The sequence below is a fragment of the Ahaetulla prasina genome, chromosome 17 (assembly GCF_028640845.1).
Source record: "Ahaetulla prasina isolate Xishuangbanna chromosome 17, ASM2864084v1, whole genome shotgun sequence".
Taxonomy (NCBI): Eukaryota; Metazoa; Chordata; class Lepidosauria; order Squamata; family Colubridae; genus Ahaetulla; species Ahaetulla prasina.
In genome coordinates, this window is record NC_080555.1 from 9,635,251 (window position 1) to 9,659,778 (window position 24,528).

Consider the following 24,528-nt stretch of genomic DNA (forward strand, 5'->3'; position numbering starts at 1 on the left):
AATATAAATCATAAGGATTGCCAGCAAAAAGTTATAGTCATACAGTCATAAGTGGAAGAAGGTGGGTGATGGGAACGATGAGAAGATTAATAGTAGTGCAGATTCAGTAAATAGTTTGACAGTGTTGATGGAATTATTTGTTTAGCAGTGATGGCCTTCGGGAAAAAACTGTTCTTGTGTCTAGTTGTTCTAGTGTGCAGTGAATAGTGTACAGTGAATTTCTATATAGAATAGAAATAGAAATAGTGCTGGAAGGGACCTTGGAGGTCTTCTAGTCCAGCCTAGGCTGCAAAAGGGGATCACACGACCCCATGACAGTGTAACCGTCATAAATGTGAATCAATTGTCAAACATCCTAATATAAATCCCTAGGGACCATAGGGATGCTGCGATGGTCCTAAGTGGGGAAAACGGCCAGAAGTCACTTTTTTTCAATGCCATTGTAACTTTGAACGGTCACTAAATGAACTGTTGTAAGTCGAGGACTACCTGTATTTGACCGAGACAAACGGACATGCACGTTTTTGTTTTGTTTTTTGTTTCATTCAACTTTGCGGCTCGGGAAAGTTGCTTTGAGACCGTGTGCTTAAGGCAGCCAAAGATTTCTTCCCGACAGCAAAGATGTATTCAATGAGACGCATTCCTTACACAGCTCAAGCTTGTGGTGGAAGTTCAAATGAAAGTAGGCCTGTCCTGGGTATATACAAGAATCGCCAACTATTTATATGTAAAATTTAGATTTTCAAGCCGCAACCCTCCTCCCTTCTAGCTCACTTCCCTTGTTTTTCTCTGGAGTTTCGACACTGTGGCGCTGCAGACAGAGGTGACATTGTGTGGAAGGCTACACCCTTTCCTTACACATCCTTTTGCAGGAGACTTAAACGGTGTGCTCTTTTTCCAGACACTGAGCTGTTGTTGAGGAAGCAAGCTGTGGATGAGCTCAATCGGTGATTGCCTCAAATGCTTTTATGAAAAAGACGAGAGAGAGAGAGAGAGAGAGAGAGAATTGTTTCAAGTCAGTGCATTTATATTGCTTTCTTTTGCAAAGATATAATTCAATGCACTGCTTTTGATTAGCAAAGCACCTTATACAGTGGTGGGATTCAAATAATTTAACAGCCGGTTCTCTACCCTAATGATTTCTTCCAACAACCAGTTCACCAAACTGCTCAGAAAATTAACAACCAGTTCTCCCGAAGTGGTGCGAACTGGCTGAATCCCACCACTGACCTTATATATCTTTGTATATAAAACATAGTGAGGAGAGAGAGAGAGAGAGAGAGAGAGAGAGAGAGAGAGAGAGAGGGAGAGAACCATTTCATAGGGTCATACAGGGCTGGGTTCTACTTACCTTTTCTACTGGTTCGCAATGGGATCGAGCACACGCTACTGCACAGAAGCTTCCAGATGACGCCCAGGTCGGTGGGCGGAGCGTCCCATCGGTTTTACTACCAGTTCTTGCGAACCGGTCCAAACCGGGGGCAACCCACCACTGGGTTTATATTGCTTTCTTTTGCAAAGACATACAGTAGTGGCCAAAATTGTGGAAACCTTTTGGGAGAAGTGTATTTTCTAAAACTTAGCTAATAACACCACTTTTATTTGGAGTAGTACCATAAAATTATATATCAATGGAAAGATGATTGAATCAAGAATGTAATGCAATAACTTTTATGAAGGATTTGCTATTAGAATAGCAGTTACAGTATAAAGAAGAAAAGTGAAACACATAGAAAAAAGCGAGATATACAAAAATTATCACCAGTTAATATTTCATTGGGTAACCTTTAGCATGCATTACGGCCTTACAAAATCTTCCCATGGAGTGAACCAAGTCTTTTAGTTCTGCAGCTGTTATCATGTGAAACCAAGATTGAAGGATGGCTTCTATTAACTGAGTTTTATTGCTAGGTCGCTTCTGACTACCAAGTTTCTTTAGTTGGCTCCATAGATTTTCAGTTGGGTGAAGGTCTGGGCTATTCCCAGGCCATTCCAGCAGTGGAATAGGACTATCTTGAAACTCCCCACCCCCAAACCAGGTGTTATTAGCCATCAAACCTCAAAAATACATTTTTCCCAAAACGTTTCCACAATTTTGGCCAAATACTGTAGTTTATATTTACGGTTCTTTTAATTCTGGGCAGTATTTCTGAGTCTCCCCCAAATGAGCAGATCAGAGGAGCCAAGATAAACTGCTGGTCGCATGCCATGGTTCCACCTGCCTTCTAATCCTTTGGCTGAATTAACCTCAAACAGCTCAGATTTGGAGGCAATATATAATAAAGGCGAAATTGGACATTTCTCCTGAAGGGTTTAACCATGGTTGGGAACGGTTGGTTGAACAATGGAAGGGTTTGAATTTTAATGTGAACAAAAAAAAGCTTCACTCCTGCTGCAAAACAAGGGCTTGTTATGACGCAGTGGTTAGAAGGCAGTATTGCAGGCTAACTCTGCTCATTGCCAGGAGTTCAACCTTGACCGGCTCAAGATTGACTCAGCCTTCCATCCTTCAGAGGTAGGTAAAATGAGGACCCAGATTGTTGAGGGCAAGAGGCTGACTTTGTAAACAGCTTAGAGAGGGCTGTAAAGCGCTGTGAAGTGGTATATAAGTCTAAGTGCTGTTGCTATCTTCCTTCCTTCCTTCCTTCCTTCCTTCCTTCCTTCCTTCCTTCCTTCCTTCCTTCCTTCCTTCCTTCCTTCCTTCCTTCCTTCCCTGTGATTAGAATGCAGTATTGCACCCTAATTCTGCCCCTTCCTTTTTCCCTCCTTCCCTCCCTCCCTCCTTATGGTTAGAATGCAGAATTGCAAGGAAACTCTGCCCCCAGTCAGACGTTTGATCCTGACCGGCTCCAGGTTGACTCAGCCTTCCATCCTTCCGAGGTGGGTAAAATGAGGACCCAGATGGTTGGGGACAAGAGGCTGACTCTATAAACCGCTTAGAGAGGGCTGGAAAGCACTAGAAAGCGGTATAAAAGTCTAAGCGCTAATGCTATAGGCCAACATAGGACCCTAAAGAGAGAGTAGGGAAAGTTTAGCATCCCTGTTGCATGTATGTCTCTAGAGCGATTTTTTCGTTTGTCATTTGTTGAGGGTTGTACATTTTGCGCATAGCCTGGTGATGCTCAAAGTGAAGTACAGGTAGTCCTTGACTTACAACGGTTTGTTTAGTGACTCTTTGAAGTTACGAGACTGAAAAAAGTGACTTACGACTGTTTTTCACACTTGCAACCATGCAGCATCCCCCACGGTCATGTGGTCAAGATTCAGAAGCCTGGCAACTGATTCACAGTTATGACGTTTGCCGTGTCCTGGGCTCATGTGATCCCCTTTGGTGACATTTTGACAAGCAAAGTCAATGCGGAAGCCAGACTTGCTTCGCTTAACAACTGCAGTGAATCTCTTAAGGTCGTAAAATGGGGCAAAATTCAATTAACAAAGGTCTCACTTAAAACGGAAAAGTTGGGCTCAATTGTAGTTGTAAGTGGAGAGCTACCTGTATGAGCTGAAAGTGCCCCTAGGGGAGACACTTGCAATTTAAATTGTGTATATGTGTGTGTGTGTGAGAGAGAGAATGCGTGTAAAAGAGAGAGAGAAAGAGAGAAAAAAGAAAGAAAGAGACAGAGAAGAGAGGGAGGGAGAGAGAGGAGAGAGAGAGAGAGAGAGAGGGAAAGAGGGAAAGAAAGAAAGAAAGGGGGAAGAGGGAGAGGGAGAGAGAAAGAGAAAGAAAAAGATAGAAAAAGAGCGAAAGGGGAGGAAGAGAGAGAGAGAGAGCAGAGAGAGAGAGGAGAGAGAAAAAGAGAGAGAAAGAGCGAAAGAGAGGGGGAAGAGAGGGAGAGACAAAAAAGAGCAAAAGAGAGGGAGAGAGAGAGACAGAGAGGGAGAGGGGGAGAGAGAGAGAGAGAGAGAAAGACAGGGAAAGAGGGAGAGAGAGAGAAAGAAAGACAGAGACAGAAAAAGAGAGAGGAGAGAGAGAGAGAGAGAGAAGCTCACCCAAAACTGTTTGGGTTCAGGAAAATAAAATTTTAAATGAGTTTGCATCCTGGTGACTTCATGGGGGTATCTCTGCTATTTTCTTCTTCTTCTTCCACATTATTTTCTTTCACTTCTCCTTCTAGCCCAGATTCAGGAACTAATCCAGTCCCCCCCCCCCACTTAGCTTTTGGGAATCTGCTAAGCTTGACCCACTGGTTTTGCACATTGCAAACAATGCGTAAATGCATTCCCTTCCAATGCCCCAGTAAAGCTGATTGTCTGAATAAGTGCCTCCTCTTGTGCGTGAAAGGAAAAAGAAAACGGCAAAGTCTCCATCTCTGTTACTTTTTCCCTCCCTCAAGGCCGGATCATCCCCTTTAACATTGATGTGAGAAGACCTCAAATCTTTCGTGGGCCACAGGAAGCTCAGTTTGGCTACAAAGTCCTGCAGTTCACAGCCCAAGGGCAAAAATGGTGAGTCCCTACAGCTGTTTTTTGACTGCTTTTTTTACTCTTTTGATTGTTGCTACTTGTTTGTCTGTCCCCCCCCTCCTACACCCAAGAATCAACAATAAAAGAAACTTAAAGGTAAAGGTTCCCCTGGCACATATGTGCTAGTCGTTCCTGACTCTAGGGGGCGCTGCTCATTTCTGTTTCAAAGCCGAAGAGCCAGCGCTGTCCGAAGACGTCTCCGTGGTCATGTGGCCGGCGTGACTCAATGCCAAAGGCGCACGGAACGCTCTTCCCTTCTCACCAAAGGTGGTCCTTATTTTTTCTACTTGCATTTTTACGTGCTTTCGAACTTCTGTTGGCAGAAGCTGGGACAAGTAATGGGAGCTCATCCCGTTACGCGGCAGCACTAGGGATTCGAACCGCCGAGCTGCCGACCTTTCGATCGACAAGCTCAACGTCTTAACCACTGAGCCACTGCATCCCTTTTAAAAGAAACTTACAGTATTTCAAAGATGCAAAAATGTATTATAGCAAGTAAACTCTCACGGACTAGCAAATGCGTGGAATAAGTACAGGTAGTCCTCGACTTACGACCACAATTGAGTCCAAAATTTCTGTGGCTAAGTGAAACATTTGTTCATAAGGTTTCCTGCTTGTACGTGGTGGGGTGGGGTGGGGGTTGGACTAGAAGACCTCCAAGGTCCCTTTCCGCTCTACTCTGATCAGAGTATTTCTTTATCACAAAGTTTGAAAACCCACTTTCATTTTCCTGCCCTCCAATTTTGGGACATCGACCTCAACAACCTTCAGTTCTGCTTTTTGAATCATTCTTTTTGAATCATTGACAGTCTGTGTTGTCTTGCGGATTTCCCCCAGTCAAACTTCAGCTGTTTTGGGAAACATTTCATAAAGTACAACAGAGCAACTGGCAGCCTTCCCTCTGGAAATAATTTTAGGGATGAACGCAGGTGGGAGAACACAGCAGCTGCTGCCAACCTGTGAGCTGGGTCCAAAGATCAATCCAGAGCAGGAAATATACGCTTGGAGGCCCTGAGGGTGAGCAGGCAATTTGGCCACTGTGGCAAAAAGCCGCAAGGTTTGAGGTGGAGCTGATGAATGGGTTCCGCAGATGGGGCAGGAAATGGGATGAGTCACATAGTCAGAAATCGCAGGAACAAGTTGGCGGGAACCTGGTCTAAAGCTTGAAGATGGGATCCTGCAAGGGAAGAAAATGGAAATGTAGTGACCGACTGATGAGGAAAAAGCCCCCGAAGTATCCTGGTGGCTGATGATTTGTTTGTAATAGGAAACCATTCAGGGGGGAAATCCAGCAGGTTCTGACAGGTTCTGGAGAACTGGTAGCGGAAATTTTGAGTAGTTTGGAGAACCGGCAAATGCCACCTCTGGCTGGCCCCAGAATGGGGAGGGAATGGGGATTTTGCAGTATCCTTTCCCTGGAGTGGGGTAGGAATGGGGATTTTGGAATATCCTTCCCCCAGGAGTGGGGAGGGAGTGGGGATTTTGCAGGATCTTTTCCCCAGGAGTGAGGAGGGAATGGGGATTTTGCAGTATCCTTCCCCCGGAGTGGGGAGGGAATGGGGATTTTGCAGCATCCTTCCCCTGGGAGTGGGGAGGGAATGGGGATTTTGCAATATCCTTTCCCCTGGAGTGGGGTGGAAATGGAGATTTTGCAATATCGTTTCCCCAGGAGTGGGGAGGGCATGGGGATTTTGCAGCATCCTTCCCCTGGAGTGGGGTGGGAATGGAGGTTTTGCAGTATCCTTCCCCTGGAGTGGGGAGGGAATGGGTATTTTGCAGTATCCTTCCCCTGGAGTGGGGAGGGAATGGGGATTTTGCAGTATCCTTCTCCTGCCTCGCCCACCAAGCCATGTCCACAGAATCGGTAGTAAAAAAAAAATTGGATTTCAGTACTGAAATCATTGTCTTACAGATCTTACAGATTAACAGATTTGGAAGGGAGCTTGTAGGTCATCTAGTCTAATTCCCCACCCAAACAGGAGACCCTACACCATTTCTGACAAATGGCAGTCCAATCTCTTCTTGAAAGTCTCAAGTGATGAGATTGTCATCTTATTATAATTTTCCAGTGCAGGTAGTCTTCAACTTATGACCAACAATTGAGCCGAACATTTCTGCTGTTAAGCGAAACATTTGTTAAGTGAATTTTGCCCCATTTTGCAACCTCTCTTGCCACCGTTGTTAAGTGAATCAGTGCAGTTGTTAAGCTAGCAACACGGTTGTTAAGTGAATCCGGCTTACCCATTGACTTTGCTTGTCAGAAGGTTGCAAAAGGGGATCACATGACCCTGGGACACTTCGACCGTCGTAAATGTGAGTCAGTTGCCAAGCTTCTGAATTTTGATCACGTGACCATGGGGATGCTGCAAGGGCCGTAAGGGTGAAAAACGGTCATTGGTCACTTTTTACAGTGTTGTCGTAGCTTTGAACGGTCCCTAAAAGAGCTATTGTAAGTCAAGGACGACCTGTATATTTCCGTTCCAGCTAAAAGTCCCCAACTCTTTATTCTTTTGTTTAGTTAATTCTTTGGTGCCTCAAATCAGGCCCAATTCTGAATGAACAAATGGACAAAAACCTCAAAATCACGTGAAGTATTTTGACTTTCAAAGTTTGGCCATAACTTTCAGAGTGAGCAAGGAAAAATTAGTCAGAAATTGAGGCGGTCAGGACAATTGGATGGGTTCAGTTGGGGAATTCCCAACATTTATCTGCAGAAAAACCAAAATTAAATTACTTCACAGCTACGCTGATAAAAAAATGGAGCCAGCTGCTCAAAATCCATCTCTGAATCCTCCTTCGTTCACTTAGAACTTATTGGGGTGGAGGCGGTATTAAAGGGGTTTCTGCCTTTTTTCTCACCCTAGAACAGGGGTCTCCAACCTTGGCAACTTTAAGACTTGTGGACTTTAACTCCCAGAATTCTGGGAGTTGAAGTCCACAAGCCTTAAAGTTGCCAAGGTTGGAGACCCCTGTTCTAGAAAGCAAATAAATGTTGCAGTTGTAACCAAAGAGATCCCCCCACAAATGAACAAAAACAACAAAACCCCACAGTTTTCACCCAGACATACCTTTTTCTCCACTAAGATAAATGCATCATGTTACTCGAAGCCAGGAGGAATATGTGGGCTATAATTTGGCAGCAATGAAGAATCAGGAGAATTGCAAATGAAAAGACAATATGTTTGAATGGCGAGTTGTAGGAAAGGGGCGGTCGTCTGGGATTATTTTCTTGCGCACACATGAAAAACGGATCAAGCTGTTCAAAAACTTCGTTCTCTTTTATTCTCATGGGCTTGTCCAAAAGCCAACATAAAACACATCTGCATGAGTGACAAACGGCTCATTTAAGAGACCACCCCCTCTGCCTGCTGACCCTGGGAAATGGAGTTGGGGGATGGGGTGGGCCGCTGGGGGTTCGTTAGAGAACCTCTAGCTGAGATTCTGTGCAGTTCGGAGAACCCCCAAATCCCACTCCTGGCTGCACCCCCTCCCCTCCCAGGAGTCCCCACCCAGCCCGTTTTGGATGCAGGTAAGCGCAGGGCGCATGTGGAGGCTTGGGGAGGGCGAAAAACGGCCCTAACGGAAGTTCGGGAAGGCCAGAAATGGGTCTGTTTTTGGCCTCCGGAGCCTGGGCAGGCTGTTTTTGCCCTCGCGGAGGCTCGAAGAAAGCCTCTGGAGCCCAGGAAGGGCAGAAAACGCCTCCCCCTCCCCCCCGCAATGCAAGAGGCTGACTAGGCCATGCCCACCCAGCAACCAGGCAAAGAACCCCTTGCTAAAAATTTTGAAGCCCACCCCTACTTGGGGTTTTTTTCCTGAGTGTTCCCCGAAACAGTAATCCTGGTACAGTTGCAATTTTATGGCAGAGTCCCTCTCATTTTTAATCCTTTCATGTTTGTCCAATGTGCCTCATGTTGGTTTTTTTTTTATTCCTAGTTTCGGATGAGGTTTAATTTTATCAGGTCTTTCTAACACTTTCTAATGCTTCTCTCGATAGGATGTTGGTGGGCGCACCTTGGGACGGAACGGAAGGTGATCGGAAAGGCGACGTTTACAAGTGCATTGTGGAAGAGAGGAAAAATTCAACATGCACTAAAGTCAACATAGGTACATATTTTGAAGCATCCATACTATGGATTATCAGAAATATATGAACATATGAATCTTCACTTTGGTCTAGTGGCGAAGGCACTGGGCTAGAAACCAAGAGGCTATGAGTTCTAGTCCCAATTTAGGCACAAAAGCTGTAGGCCAATTAGGAGGAATTGGTGAATTCTAACCCCACTTTGGGCATGAAGGGCAGCTGGGTGACTTGGGCCAATCACCAGGAGTTATAGTGCAGGGGTCTCCAACCTTGGTCCCTTTAAGATTTGTGGACTTCAACTCCCAGAGTCCCTCAGCCAGCACAGCTGGCTGAGGAACTCTGGGAGTTGAAGTCCACAAGTCTTAAAGGGACCAAGGTTAGAGACCCCTGTTATAGTGAGTTCTAGTTCCTCCTTAGGCACAAAAGATGCCCGGGTGATTTGGAGCCAATCACCAGAGACTGTGAATTCTAGTCTCACCTAAGGCAAGAAAACCAGCTGTGTGACTTTGGGCTAATCACCAGGAGACTGTGAGTTCTAGTCTCATATTAGGCAAGAAAACCAGCTGGGTGACTTTGGGCTAATCACCAGGAGATGGTGAGTTCTAGTTCCACCTTAGGCACAAAAGCTGTCTGGGTGACTTTAGGTCAATTAGCAGGAGTTGGTGAATTTTAATCCCGCTTTAGGCATGAAAGCCAGCTTGGTGACTTTACGCCAATCACTTACTCTCAGCCCAACCCACCTCACAAGGTTGTTGCGATGCAAAACAATAGGAGGAAGGAGGAATATGAGATATGTTCACCACCTTGAGTTATTTACTAAAATAACCAAGTTGGGATAAAAATAAATATGCAAAACCGGTTGGAGGGACACCCGGGAAGTCTAGGTGAGATCCTGGATGGAAACATTGCTTTGAGGATGAAAACTCTTGGGGGGTCATCAGATCAGTCGCCCAATCCCTACACAATATAAGAAGCAATATTTATATTTGGTCATCGCAATATAAAAAAGATATTGAGACTCTAGAAAGAGTGCAGAGAAGAGCAACAAGGATGATTAGGGGACTGGAGGGTAAAACATCCAAAAATTGCAGGAACTGGGCATGGCTAGTCTAGAGAAAAGAAGGACTAGGGATGACATGATAGCAGGGTTCCAATATTTGAGGGGCTGCCACAAAGAAGAGGTGCGTGGTCAGTCTGTTTTCCGAAGCACCAAGGCAAGACAAGAAACAATAGATGGAAACTAAACAAAGAGAGAAACAATCTAGAACTAAGGAAAATGTCCTAATAGTGAGAACAATTAACCAGCGGAACAGCTTGCCACCTTCAGAAGTTGTGGATGCTCCAACACTGCAGGTTTTTTTAAAGAAAAAACTGGACAGCCCACCTTATACAATTTCAGACTCCTGCTTGAGCAGGGGGTTGGACTAGAAGACCTCCAAGGTCCCTTCCAACTGTGTTATTCTGTTACTCAGTGCCAATCTTTTCTATGTGGCAGAGCACTGAGTAGGCACCTCTAATGGTCTGAAAAGGGGAGAGGCCATGCTGGAGGGTCTTGTGACCTTCCGGAGGGGCCTCACAAACCGCTGGGTGATTATTTTTCTGCCCACCTTTAGGGCGGGGGATGTGAGCCCCTTTTGGGAAGCCAAACAGGACGCGTATCAAAGTTGGACGGAAACTTGGAGGTCATCTAGTCCAACCCCTCCCCCGCCCCCGCTCAAGCAGGAGACCTATACCATTCCAGACAAATGGTTGTCCAATCATTGAAGCCATAAACATCCAAGGACAAGCCTTCTTTATTTTTATTTTTATTTTATTTGTCAATAATGTATTAGGTAATAAGTATGAACATAGATTAGATGTATAAAATAGACACAAATAGAGGAAACCTTGGGACGGAAGTAGGGGTGAAATCCAGCAGGTTCTGACAGGTTCTGGAGAACAAATACCACCTCTGGCTGGCCCCAGAGTGGGGAGGGAATGGGGATTTTGCAGTATCCTTCCCCTGCCATGCCCACCAAGCCACGCCCACAGAACCGGTAGTAAAAAAATTTGGAATTCACCACTGGACGGAAGGCATGCTGGTGCTCTTATGCACGCCCCCTTACAGATCTCATAGGAATGGGGTGAGGTCAACAGTAGACAGTCTAAGGTTAAAATTTTGGGGGTTTGGGGAAGAAACTACAGAGTCAGATAGAGCATTCCAGGCATTGACCATTCTGTTGCTGAAGTCGTATTTTCTGCAATCGAGTTTGGAGCTTGAGTTTGTATCTGCTCAGTGGTGGGATTCAGTCAGTTCGCACCACTTCGGGAGAACCGGTTGTTAACTTTCTGAGCAGTTTGGTGAACTGGGTTGTTGGAAGAAATCATTAGGGCAGAGAACCGGTTGTTAAATTATTTGAATCCCACCACTGTATCTGCTGTGGTGCTCGCGTATTGTTGTGGTTGAAGCTGAAGTAGTCATTGACAGGTAGGACATTGTAGCAGATGATTTTATGTACTACGCTTAGGTCAGATCGAAGGCGGCGTAGTTCTAAGTTTTCTAAGCCCAGAATTTCAAGTCTGGTGGCATAAGGTATTTTGGGAGCAGAGGAGTGGAGGACCTCTTCTTGTGAAATATTTCTGGACATGTTCAATTGTATTAATGTCCGATGTGCCGTGCGGGTTCCAGACAGATGAGCTTTATTTGAGAATTGGTCTAGCAAAGGTTTTGTATGCTCTGATTAGAGAAGAAACTTCGCAAGATGAAATTAACAACTCTTAATGCCTTTTTGGCGATATTGTTACAGTGGGCTTTGGCACTTAGATCATTAGAGATGATTACTCCAAGGTCCTTGACAGAGTGAGGGTCATCTACAAGGTCGTGTCCACTTAGCTTGTATTTTGTGTTCTGGTTCTTTTTGCCAGTGTGTAAGACGGAGCATTTGTTGGTTGAGATTTGGAGTTGCCTTGGCAATCCATAGATTTAAACAGTTCAATTAAAAGACTGTTCATCTTTTAATTGTACCGTTTAAATTATTAAAGGGGACTAAATGTTTTAAATCCATTGGTTGTTAAACTATCCTTCCCAGAATTTCTTACCAATTTTCTTTTTGCTTCTTAACTGCCAGGCCATGCTGGCTGGAAGTTAAACTGTCATCTGCTTAGCAGCTATTATCTTTTTTTTTTCTTCCTTCTCTTCCGTTTTCTCTTTCTTTCTTTCTTTTTTTTTTTTTTTTGTTTACATTTATACCCCGCCCTTCTCCGAAGACTCAGGGCAGCTTACAATGTATAAGGCAATAGTCTCATTCTATTTGTATATTTTTTTTTACAAAGTCAACTTATTGCCCCCCCCCCCCAACAATCTGGGTCCTCATTTTACCTACCTTATAAAGGGTGGAAGGCTGAATCAACCTTGGGCCGGGCTCGAACCTGCAGTAATTGCAGGCTTTGTGTTCTAATAACAGGCTTCTCTATTGCCTGAGCTATCCCGGCCCCTTTTACTTTTCTTCACTCATATTTGCCCAAAAGGCTGGTCCCAAAGAGCCAAATCATATCATAGAAATCCTTCGATTTCACAGCCAATTTTTAGCAGCTGACTCAGATGGCCAACTCCAAAAGAGAAAGAGAAGAGGTTTGAATCCTTGCATTTAAAGGGGCCCTTGTGGCCCCACCAATGCCATCACAAGCACCCCCCAAAATATATTTATCTAATCTCTTAATAAGGGAGATCCCCTGACTGCCTGAAGTCAGAGGTGCGCTGACAAATGGAGGACGTTTTTCCCAAACATGTTATCAGGGTGTTTTTTATGCCTTCATGCAGCTTCTGCTTTAAAATGTGGTGCCCAGAAGTGGAGGTGGGGTTTGACCAAGGCAGAAAACCATGGAATTATTTCTTCCCAGGAATTGGAAATTAAACTAAAAATGTCTTTGCTTTTTTTAGCAGCTGCCTCATCCTATTGACTCATAGCTCTGATCAACAGTTGTCAGGTCCTTTGCACATAGACTGCAATAATCCCCCGCTTGCCCACCCCATCCCCCACACCTTCCAGGGCTTTGTGCCTTGAAATCTCTTTCATTTTTTATTTTTTTTTGCAACTACTGAATACAGAATAACAGAGTTGGAAGGGACCTTGTAGGTCATCTAGTCCAACCCCCCCTCCCAAGCAGGAGACCCTACACCATTTCTGACAAATGGCAGTCCAGTATCTTCCTGAAAGCCTCCAGGGATGAAGCTCCCACAACTTCTGAAGGCAACTTCTGTTCCATCGGTTGATGGTTCTCACTGTCAGGAAATTTCTCCTGATTTCCAGTTTGAATCTTTCCTTGATCAGTTTCCAGAATAGAATAGAATAGAAGAGAAGAGAAGAGAAGAGAAGAGTAGAGTAGAGTAGAGTAGAGTAGAGTAGAGTAGAGTGGAGTGGAGTAGGAATAGGAATAGGAATAGGAATAGGAATAGGAATAGGAATAGGAATAGGAATAGGAATAGGAATAGGAATAGGAATAGGAATAGGAAGAATAGGAATAGGAATAGGAATAGGACCTAGAATAACAGAGTTGGAAGGGACCTTGGAGGTCTTCTAGTCCAACCCCATGCTCAAGATTGAGACCCTATACCATTTCAGACAGGTGGCTGTCTAGTCTCTTCTTAAAAACCTCCAGTGATGGAGCGCCCACAACTTCTCGTGGCAAGCTGTTCCACTGGCTAATTGTTCTTATTATTAGAAAATTTCTCCTTAATTCAGGTTGCTTCTCTGCCTTCTGGTGCTTTGGAAAATAGGTTGACCCCCTCCTCTTCGTGGCAGCCCCTCAAATCTTGGAACACTGCTATCATGTCTCCCCTTGAAATCCTTGTTTTCATTAAACTAGACATACCCAGTTCCTGCAACCGTTCTTCGTATGTTTTAGCTTCCAGTCCCCCAATCATCCTGGTTGCTCTTCTCTGCACTCTTTCCAGAGTCTCAACAACTTTTTTATAGTGTGGTGAACAAAAACTAAAATGAATCAAATTCATAGAATAGAATAGAATAGAATTTTATTGGCCAAGTGTGATTGGACACACAAGGAATTTGTCTTGGTGCATATGCTCTCAGTATACATAAAAGAAAAGATACGTTCATCAAGGTACAACATTTACAACACAATTGATGTGAGTGAAGCAGTTAGGCTGAGGGGGCTAAAAACAGACAGGTTGATGCACATCAGTAATTATATAGGAGAAAGCATGATAGAGGTGCTCTTTTCACAATTATCCAAAGATTGCATTTTCCATTTTTCTCCTTCCTTCCTCCCCCACTCCCCACTTCTGAATCACAACTAGGTGACATGAGCCTCCGGAATGTTTCCAGGCAAATAAAAAACATGCATTTTGGGATGACGCTGATAGCTAACAAAGATGATGGGTTTGTGGTAAGTATCTCTTGTGGTATGTTTTTCTTTTTCTTTTTAAATAAAGCACATACCCAACCGCATATTTAACAAAAGAGAGAGTACAAGAGCTATAAAAAGCTAACTTTGCTCGCAATCATTTCAGTTGCTAACCCATTAAATGGTAAGGCTTCGCCACGTTGCTGGAAGAGCAGCCTAAAGCAGAGCAGGATGAGTTGGGCACATTTTCAGACAAATGGCTATCCAACATTTTCTTTAAAAGTTCCACTGTTGGAGCATTCACAACTTCTGCAGGCAAGTTGTTCCACTTATTGATTGTTCTAATTGTCAGGAAATTTCTCCTTAGTTCTAAGTTGCTTCTCTCCTTGATTAGTTTCCACCCATTGCTTCTTGTTCTATCTCAGGTGCTTTGGAGAATAGTTTGACTCCCTCTTCTTTGTGGCAGCCCCTGAGATATTGGAACACTGCTATCATGTCTCCCCTAGTCCTTCTTTTCATTAAACTAGACATACCGAGTTCCGATACCGAAATATTTATATATATTTAAATATTTTTATAGTACATTTTCCTTTGTTTTACATCACAATTTCAATTTTGCAACAGTAATATACTGGTTAGTCTCAGCACCATTTTAAATATACATAAACATCTTAATTACGACAATTTTTCTCTTACTCAATTTTTCTCTTATTTGTACAGAATAGTCCGTAGGAAAAAAATCTTGATATTATGCAACGTATCTATTGTTTCCATGGTTATAACCTAATTCTCTCTGTATATATATTTTGATTTACAATTATGTACAGGCTAGTAATAATATTGCTTGCAGTACGTATTCTTCTATATAGCTTTGTACCTGTATTTGTTTCTAGCTTATTGATCCTTTTTCATCATTAATTTTCTAACCTTTGCATCTATTATCTAGCCAATTGTACAGTAAGTCCCATATTAAATAATACTCTGTTTCTCCTTTGTCTTTAATTTCCATTGTTAACCTTTTGTCCATTTTGGCTCACTTTAATATTTTCTTTATTACCATTTCCTCTGTAGGTACACTCCCATTTTTCCAATTTTGTGCATACATGTATTTGCCCCATATATTCTCACTGATTGATTACTCATATAATAATCAATAAGCTGAGTTTGTCTTAAAAGCTTAACAATGTCTAAAACTGAGCTTAACAACATCCAAAAATCTAGACCGAAATAACAGAATAACAGAGTTGGAAGGGACCTTGGAGGTCTTCTAATCCAACCCCTTGCTCAGGCAGGAAACCCCATAATATTTAAGACAAGTGGTTGTCTAGTTTTTTTTTTTATTTGCATTTATATCCCGCCCTTCTCCGAAGACTTAGGGTGGCTTACACTATGTTGAGCAATAGTCTTCATCCATTTGTATATTATATACAAAGTCAACTTATTGCCCCCAACAATCTGGGTCCTCATTTTACCTACCTTATAAAGGATGGAAGGTTGAGTCAACCTTGGGCCTGGTGGGGCTTGAACCTGCAGTAATTGCAAGCAGCTGCTGTTAATAACAGACTGTCTTACCAGTCTGAGCCACTCAAGGACCCTTCTTCAAAGCCTCCAGTGTTGAAGCATTTACAACTTCTGGTGGCAAGCTGTTCCACTGGTTAATTGTTCTCACAATCAGGAAATTCCTCCATAGTTCTAGGTTGCTTCTTTCCTTGATGAGTTTCCACCCATTGCTTCTTGTCCTGCCTTCTGGTGCTTTGGAGAATAGCTTGACTCCTTCTTCTTCGCGGCAGCCCCTGAGATATTGGAACACTACTATCATGTCTCCCCTAGTCCTACATGCCAAATCAAATAACAACGTGAATATCCCAAAGATGCTCTTCAAAGGATAATTGTACTCTTTTTCCCCCTTGAAGACATTTCACTTCTCATCCAAGAAGCCAGTTCTGACTGAACAGTGAGGAATGAAAGGATTTATATTCATGCAGTTATCTGGTTAGCTCGCCGAAAGTCATATGAATGGTTGAAGGAACTGGGTTTGGCTAGAAGGACCAGTGGAGACATGACAGCAGTCTTCCAATATTTGAGGGGCTGCCACAGAGAGGAGGAAGAGGGTCAAGCTATTTTCCAAAGCACCGGAAAGGCAGGACAAGAAACAACAGATGGAAACTCATCAAGGAGAGAAGCAACCTGGAATTAAGGAGAAACTTCCTAACGGTGAGAACAATTAACCAATGGAACGGCTTGCCACCAGAAGTTGTGGGTGCTCCATCACTGGAGGCTTTTAAGAAGAGGCTGGACAGCCATAGGTCCGGAATTTTAAAGGATCTCCTAGTTGAGCAGGAGGTTGGTCTAGAAGACCTCCAAGGTCCCTTCCAATTCTATTCTGATTGATAGATTGATTGAATAAATAAATAAATAACAAACAAATAAAAGAACAAATGTGTCTTTTGTCACCTCCTGCTGAATTGGGCCCAAAGAAAGCCAGGCTCTTTCCTCTGTTCCTTTTTTGGCTCTGCTCGCCTTTAATGGATTGTCCAGGAGTGTGAAAAACTTTTTCCTGTTTCATTTTGGTGGCTTTCCAGAGTAGCTGGCTCAGATTTGGAAAACAGGATGTTGGATCTTCGGATCCATGGCTAGTCTTGTGGCAGCCCTGGCCAAGAGGGCTTTTGCTCCTTAATTCCTAAATGTTTCCCCACACCTCCTCCTCCTCCTCAACTTTTCTACTGACCTTTTTAAGGCTGCATTCACACAACAGACTGAATACTCGGGTAACCTATCTTTTGCTTTCACACAGTATATGCAATGATATTGTGCATTATTATTATTATTATTATTATTATTATTATTATTATTATTATTATTATTATTATTATTATTATTATTATTATACCTTCAGTTCGATTCACAGTTAAAAACTAACCAAGGACCTAAGAGCTGTTAAGGTAATGTCGGAGTCTATACAGGTAGTCCTCGACTTTTGACCGCAATTGAGCCAAAAGCTTCAGTTGTTAAGTGAGACATTTGTTAGGTGAGCTTTGCCCCACTTTACGACTTTTCTTGCCACAGTCGTTAAGTGAATCACTGCGGTTGATAAATTACTAATCCGGTGGTTAAGTTGAATCTGGCTTCCCCATTGATTTTGCTTGTCAAAAGGTGGCAAAAGGGGATCGTGTGACTTCCAGTTGTGTGGGACACCCAGCCTGAATTTCTCTGCACCCCTCCCTCTTAAGGGGAGGCTGCAGTCAGGTAAGGGATGCCCAGCAGGGCAACCCCACAGCCAGCAGGGAAGCCACTACAGCAGTGATGGCAAACCTTTTTGGCACCGAGTGCCCAAACCAGAACATATGCGTCTGTGCATGGGTGCGTGCACACCAGAGTGCTGGAAACTCGAAGACCAGCTGACCGCCACCCATGTGTGCACCGGAAACCCAAAGCTCAGCTGACCGGCACTCATGTGTGCACTGGAAACCTAAAGACCAGCTGACCGGCACCCATGTGTGCACTGGAAAACCCAAAGATCAGCTGACTGGCACCCATGTGTGTGCTGGAAACCCAAAGATCAGCTGACCGACACTCGTGTGTGCACTGGAAACCTAAAGACCAGCTGACCGGCACCCATGTGTGCACTGGAAACCCAAAGATCAGCTGACTGGCACCCATGTGTGCACCGGAAACCCAAAGATCAGCTGACTGGCACCCATGTGTGTGCTGGAAACCCAAAGACCAGCTGACCGCCACCCATGTGTGCACCGGAAACCCAAAGATCACTGACCGGCACCCATGTGTGCACTGGAAACCCAAAGATCAGCTGATTGGCACCCATGTGTGTGCTGGAAACCCAAAGATCAGCTGACCGGCACTCGTGTGTGCACCGGAAACCTAAAGACCAGCTGACCGGCACCCATCTGTGCACTGGAAACCCAAAGATCAGCTGACTGGCACCCATGCGTGCACCGGAAACCCGAAGACCAGCTGGCTGATGTGCTTGCATGCACCAGAAACCTGAAAACCAGCTGGCCGGCATGCACATGTAAACCGGCCAGCTGGTCTTCAGGTTTCCGGTGCTCTGACACGCATGAAGGCCAGCTGGCCAGCTCACACGCGTGCGTCTGAGTGCCAGAAACCCAAAGACCAGGTAGCAAGCACGCATATGCGCACTGGCCAGCTTGTCTTTGGGTTTCCAGCACTCCGGCACATGCAAAGACCGGTTGACCAGTGCACATGCATGTGCCGGAAACCAGAAGAGCAGCTGGCGATGGTGCGTGTCGTGTTCCACTCCTCCGCTGACGGCCGGGTCAGGGAAATCCGAATCAGGCTTGCCTCTGCAGCTCTGCCAAAGTCCTAGCAAAGTCCTCAGAGCAGGCAGGAGACCAGTAAGTGACTTCAGCAAGATAAGTTCGACTTTGCCTGACTCAGAGACTGCCAGAAAGCAGATCCTTTATATAGGCCATGGGGTGTGGCTCCATGACTCAGCACTCATTAAGGCCTGCCCCTCCCTTCCTTCTGTTGCCTCCGCCTATCCAGTCTTCTGATGCGAGGGTCACTCCAATCAGCAGCTGTTGGAAATAAACTTTCCTCAGGCTCACATGCTGTGGAGGAGGGGGAGGGGTCTAGTTGCTCCGTTTGCCTGGGCATGGAGCCAGGGCTGGGGCCGGGGGATGCTCCCTCCTCTGCAGCCTGCCTGGGCATGGAGCCAGGGCTGGGGCCGGGGGATGCTCCCTCCTCTGCAGCCTGCTTGGGCATGGAGCCAGGGCTGGGACCAGGAGGTGCCCCCTCCTCTTCAGCTTGTCTGGGCATGGAGCCAGGACTGGGGCCGGGAGGCATACATTCCTCCGTGTTCGGGAGCAGATAAGCAGACCCCGGCTGCGGTGAGAGCGGACAAGACACAACAGTGCACGTGCCCAAAGAGAGGGCTCTGCATGCCACCTCTGCATGCCACGTGTGCCATAGATTCACCATCACGGCACTACAGGTTCCCATGGAGATCCTCTCTCTTTCTGGCAGGCCTGCGCTCCCCTCTGGTCCCAGGAATGTGGCACATCCCTGTACAGCACAGGGATGTGCACCAGCTTGGACAAGGACTTCCGGCTGATGGAAAACCTCGCCCCAACGGTTCAGAGTAAGTTTGGCTTTTGTTCCTTGGACTCCTAAACTATTCAATTTTGGAAGACACACACACACACCCCGGCTGATTCTACAGCAGGGGTCTCCAACCTTGGTCCCTTTAAGACTTGTGGACTTCAACTCCCAGAGTTCCTCAGCCAGCTTTGCTTTCACTTTTTGGTGGAGCAATTAAGGTTTTGCACAAGTCTCAGCTTCCAATGGACTTACAGACAGTCCTCGACTTACGACCACAATTAAGCCCAACATCCTTTCTGTTGTTAAGCGAGGCATTTGTTAAGTGAGTTTTGCCCCATTTCTTGCCACTTGTTGTTAAGTGAATCACTGCAGTTGTTAAGGTAGTTGTTAGGCGAATCTTGCCTCCCCAATGATTTTGCTTGTCCGAAGGTCGCAAAAGGGGGACCACATGACCCTTGGACACTGCAACCGTCATAAATGTGAACCAGGGGTGAAATCTAATGTTTTTAATACCGGTTCTGTGGGCGTGGCTTGGTGGGCATGGCAGGGGAAGGATACTGCAAAATCTCCATTCCTTCCCCACTCTGGGGCCAGCCAGAGGTGGTATTTGCCAGTTCTCCGAACTGCTCAAAATTTCCGCTGCCAGTTCTCCAGAACCTGTCAGAACCTGCTGGATTTCACCCCTGATGTGAACCAGGTTGCCAAGCATCCGAATTTTGATCATGTGACCACAGGGATTCTGCAACGGTCATAAGTGTGGGGAAATGGTCACAAGTCACTTTTTTCAGTGCCGTTGTAACTTCGAACAGTCACTCAGCGAACGGTTGTAAGTCGAGGGCTACCTGTACTATAGTTCTAGAATCATAACAAATCTAATTGCCAAGTTCTAAAATCCAAAGTAGAAATGAAGCCAGATAAGCTCTTGTCTTTCATCAGGTACAGATTAACAGAATTGAAAGGGACCTTGTAGGTCATCTAGTCCAGCCCCCCGCCCAAGCAGGAGACCCTACACCATTTCTGACAGATGGCAGCCCGGTGTCTTCTTGAAAGCCTCCAGTGATGAAGCTCAAAGGGACTTTCAGCCATCCGGCCTCCCATCACTCACATCTGGCTTTAAGTTCCCCTTTGCAGTCAGCTGTGGCCTCCTGTGAGTCAGGCCCATCATTCGTTCCACAGGAGGGCTGACTAAGTGGCTAGAAACACATCCTGGGGTTTTAGAAAGCCTCACGTGTCCATGAATCTGCTGGAAATGGCCAGTGGTGGATTACATTTATCAGAATTGCTGGGATTTGTTTCCAGCAGGATTTGCTTCCTCTTCCCCCAGCAATACCTCTCAACGGCAGACTAGCTGTGGAGCACACCTGGAAGGGAGATCTAACAAATCCATTTTGCACCCACCAATTTCAAACAGAACACTGAGTGGTGCTGTGGCCTAGAGGTGGAGCTCTCGCCTCACAACCAGGAGGCTGTGAGTTCGATCCTTAGGTAGAGGCAGATATTTCTCTCTCTGGGCACGATGAGTATAACTCCGCATTGGTGACAGGAAAGGCATCCGGCCAGTAAACACTCAGCTCCATTCATTTGCCCAAACTCCACCCTGCAAGGGATTATGGCAGGGGAGAAATTCAGCAGGTTCTGACAGGTTCTGGAGAACCAGTAGTGGAAATTTTGAGTAGTTTGAAGAACCTGCAAATACCACCTATGGTTGGCCCCAGAGTGGAGAGGGAATGGGGATTTTGCAATATCCTTCCCCCAGGAGTGGGGAGGGAATGGGGATTTTGCAGTATCCTTCCCCTGCCATGCCCACCGAGCCACAGCACGCCCACCGAGCCATGCCCACAGAACCGTTAAAAATATTGAAATGAAAATGAATACAGCAATAGAGAGAGATAAGAAGAAGGAGAGAGACAGAAAGGGGGAAGGAGGGAGAGACAAAGAAGAAAGGGAAGAAGAGAGGAGAGGAAGAAAGGAGAAATAAGAGTAGGAGAGAAGTTTAGATAGAGAGGAAGAATGAAGGAGGGGGAGAAAGGAAGGGGAAGTAGAGAAGAAGTTGGAGAGGAGAGAAGAAAGTAGGAAGGATAAAAGAAGGGAGGGAGAGGAGTGAGAAGGACAAGAAAGGTTGCTGTAAAATAGAAAAAGATGAAATGGAAGAATGAGAACCCTGAATCTGTTTGAATATATCAGGATAAAAATTGAAATAGCTTAAAAATAATAAAGAGAGAATAAATATTAGTAAAAATGGAGAAATGAGAACTGGAGGGCGAAGGAAGATGTGATTTATATAAAGGAGCATGGAAATATTAAGACACGATCAAAATATGGAAAAAGAATACTTTGGCAGACATTGTAATAAAGTAAAATGTATTTGTACTGTGTAAGATATGATATGGCCAATACTCTGTTCATAAACTATGTATGTGTGTAGGGGGGGAAATTAAAAAATCAATAAAAACTTGTTTAAAGAAAAAAAAAAGAGCCAGTAGTAAAAAAATGTGGATTTCATCACTGGATTATGGGTTCATTAAAAGGGGATGAATTTCAAACAGAACATTCTTCTTGCAACATCAGTGGATGTTAAATTAGTAACGTGGTTGTTTATTTATTTATTTATTTATTAGATTTCTAGACCGCCCTTCTCCCGAAGGACTCAGGGCGGTGTACAGCCTTATTAAAACACATAGGTACACAATAAATTTAAAAATACATTTAAAATGAAATATTTAACCGGCCGATTTAAAACTAAAAACGGTCAAACGACCGATATAAAACCCTAAACTATAAAATCATAAATAGATTAATACAATTTTAAAATCAATGAAAACTAAGTTAAACTAAAATATCAAAATTAAAATAATATTTAGGCTAGTCCCGCCCGATTGAATAGCAGAGTCTTCAGTTCCCGCTTGAAGGTACGGAGGTCAGGAAATTGACTTTGCTTGTCCGAAGATCGCAAAAGGGGATCGCGTGACCACAGGATAATGCCACCGTCATAAATATGAATCGGTTGTCAAGCATCTGGCTTTTGATCACGTAACGATAGGGATGCTGCAGCAGTCCCTAAGTATGAAAAATGGGGATATCACTTTTTTTCAAGGCCGTCGTAACTTCAAACGGTCACTAAACGAACTGTCGTAAGTCGAGGGCTACCTGTACCCTGGGGGAATCCTTCTTTGCCGCTGTCTGACCTTTGCCACTGTTCTCTGACCTTCGCGCAGGGTGCTCAACCTACATGGACATTGTGATTGTCCTGGATGGCTCCAACAGCATTTACCCCTGGTACGAAGTGCAGAATTTTCTTAGCAACATTCTCAGCAAATTTTTCATTGACCCAGAGCAGATCCAGGTGAGTTTTACTTGCTATTTCAATCTCAATATTTATTGATTGATTAGTCCAGATTTTGCTTTTCCCCCCCATTGTTTGTTGTGGGACTGTATGACTGTAACTTTGTTGCTGGCAATCCTTATGATTTATATTGATATACTGACCATCAATTGTGTTGTAAATGTTGTACCTATCTTTTCTTTTATGTACACTGAGAGCATATGCACCAAGACAAATTCCTTGTGTGTCCAATCACACTTGGCCAATAAAAAATTCTATTCTATTCTATTCTATTCTATTCTATTCTATTCTATTCTATTCTATTCTAATTTTCTATGCTATCATTAAGTGTTGTACCTTATGATTCTTGATCAAGGTATCTTTTCTTTTATGGAAACTGAGACCGTATGCACCAAAGACAAATTCCTTGTGTGTCTAATCACACTTTGCCAATTAAAAAAAAATCTATTCTATTCTATTCTATTCTACTGTATATATTATTCTATTCTATTCTATTCTATTCTATTCTATTCTATTCTATTCTATTCTATTCTATTCTATTCCATACCTTGATGAAAGTATCTTTTCTTTTATGTGCACTGAGAGCATATGCACCAAGACAAATTCCTTGTGTGTCCAATCACACTTGGCCAATAAAAAATTCTATTCTATTCTAACATAACAACAGAGTTGGAAGGGACCTTGGAGGCCTTCTAGTCCAACCCCCTGCCCAGGCAGGAAACCCTACACCATCTCAGTCAGATGGTTATCCAACATTTTCTTAAAAATTTCCAGTGTTGGAGCATTCACAACTTCTGAAGGCAAGTCGTTCCACTTATTAATTATTCTAACTGTCAGGAAATTTCTCCTTAGTTCTAAGTTGCTTCTTTCTTTGATCAGTTTCCACCCATTGCTTCTTGTCCTGACTTCAGGTGCTTTGGAGAACAGCCCGACTCTCTCTTCTTTGTGGCAACCCCTGAGATATTGGAAGACTGCTATCATGTCTCCCCTAGTCCTTCTTTTCCTTAAACTAGACATACCCAGTTCCTGCAACCGTTCTTCATATGTTTTAGCCTTCTATTCTATTCTATTCTATTCTAATTTTCTATGCTATCATTAAGTGTTGTACCTTATGATTCTTGACAAACGTTATCTTTTCTTTTATGTACACTGAGAGCATCTGCACCAAAGACAAATTCCTTGTGTGTCTAATCACACTTGGCCAATTAAAAAAAAAATTCTATTCTATTCTATTCTAAAATATCTGTTCTTTTAAGGTTTAAAATCAGTGGGACATGAGCGCACACTGTCCTCTCTGGAAAAAGGGACGTTGGGGAAGGTAGCACAGACCAAGCTGCCTTTATGGAATCCCCCCCCCCGCTTCCAAAGACTCAAGAGGGGTCCTCCTCAGTAGTGGGATTCATTTTTTTTTACTTTCGGTTCTGTGGGTCTGGCTTGGTGGGCGTGGCTTGGTGGGTGTGATACTGTAAAATCTCTATTCCCACCCCACTCCAGGGGGAAGGATACTGTAAAATCTCCATTCCCACCCCACTCCAGGGGGAAGGATACTGTAAAATCTCCATTCCCTCCCCACTCCAGGGGGAAGGATACTGTAAAATCAGTTAGAGGTGGTATATTTGCCAGTTCTCCGAACTACTCAAAATTTCCGCTACCGGTTCTCCAGAACCTGTCAGAACCTGCTGAATTTCATCCCTGGTCCTTCTCCTCTTGGCCTCACAGGTTGGAGTCTTGCAGTACAGTGAAGTTGCAGTTCATGAATGGACCCTGAAGGATTACAAGACGGCAGAAGAAGTCATCGAAGCTGCCCAAAATATCAGCCGGCAGGAAGGACTCGAAACTCGGACGGCTTCTGCCATCCACAAGGCCTGGTAGGTGCTGGGAGGCGAAAGAGACGGTGGGAATGTCTAAGAAGCTTCTTGGATTTTGCCCAATATACAAAGGCTTCCACAAGCAATTTTCCAATAGAAAAGTTACTTCTTCCTTCCTTCATTAATATTGACTACAGACTTCTTCATAATATATAGACCCTCTTTGATGAAGATGGGCAGTTAATAAGATGGATGGATGGATGAATGGATGGATGGATGGATAGCTGATTAGATAGATAGATAGACAGATAGATGGATGATTAGATAGGTAGGGGTGTGTGTGTGGATGGATGGATGGCTGACTGGCTGATTAGATAGATAGATAGATAGATAGATAGATAGATAGATAG

General features: G+C 44.3%; 1 protein-coding gene across 2 annotated transcripts in view; it reads left to right on the plus strand.

The window, feature by feature from the left end:
- The window catches only part of ITGA10 (integrin subunit alpha 10), a 108,010-nt gene that overhangs the window by 38,363 nt on the left and 45,119 nt on the right, over positions 1–24,528 (plus strand). For both annotated transcript variants that reach the window (XM_058159769.1, XM_058159768.1), the window contains exons 3-8: positions 4,335–4,446; positions 8,459–8,568; positions 13,842–13,930; positions 18,893–19,007; positions 22,183–22,310; positions 24,030–24,178. In XM_058159769.1, the coding sequence (XP_058015752.1) occupies positions 4,335–4,446; positions 8,459–8,568; positions 13,842–13,930; positions 18,893–19,007; positions 22,183–22,310; positions 24,030–24,178 (703 nt within the window). The remainder of the gene's footprint in view (positions 1–4,334; positions 4,447–8,458; positions 8,569–13,841; positions 13,931–18,892; positions 19,008–22,182; positions 22,311–24,029; positions 24,179–24,528) is intronic.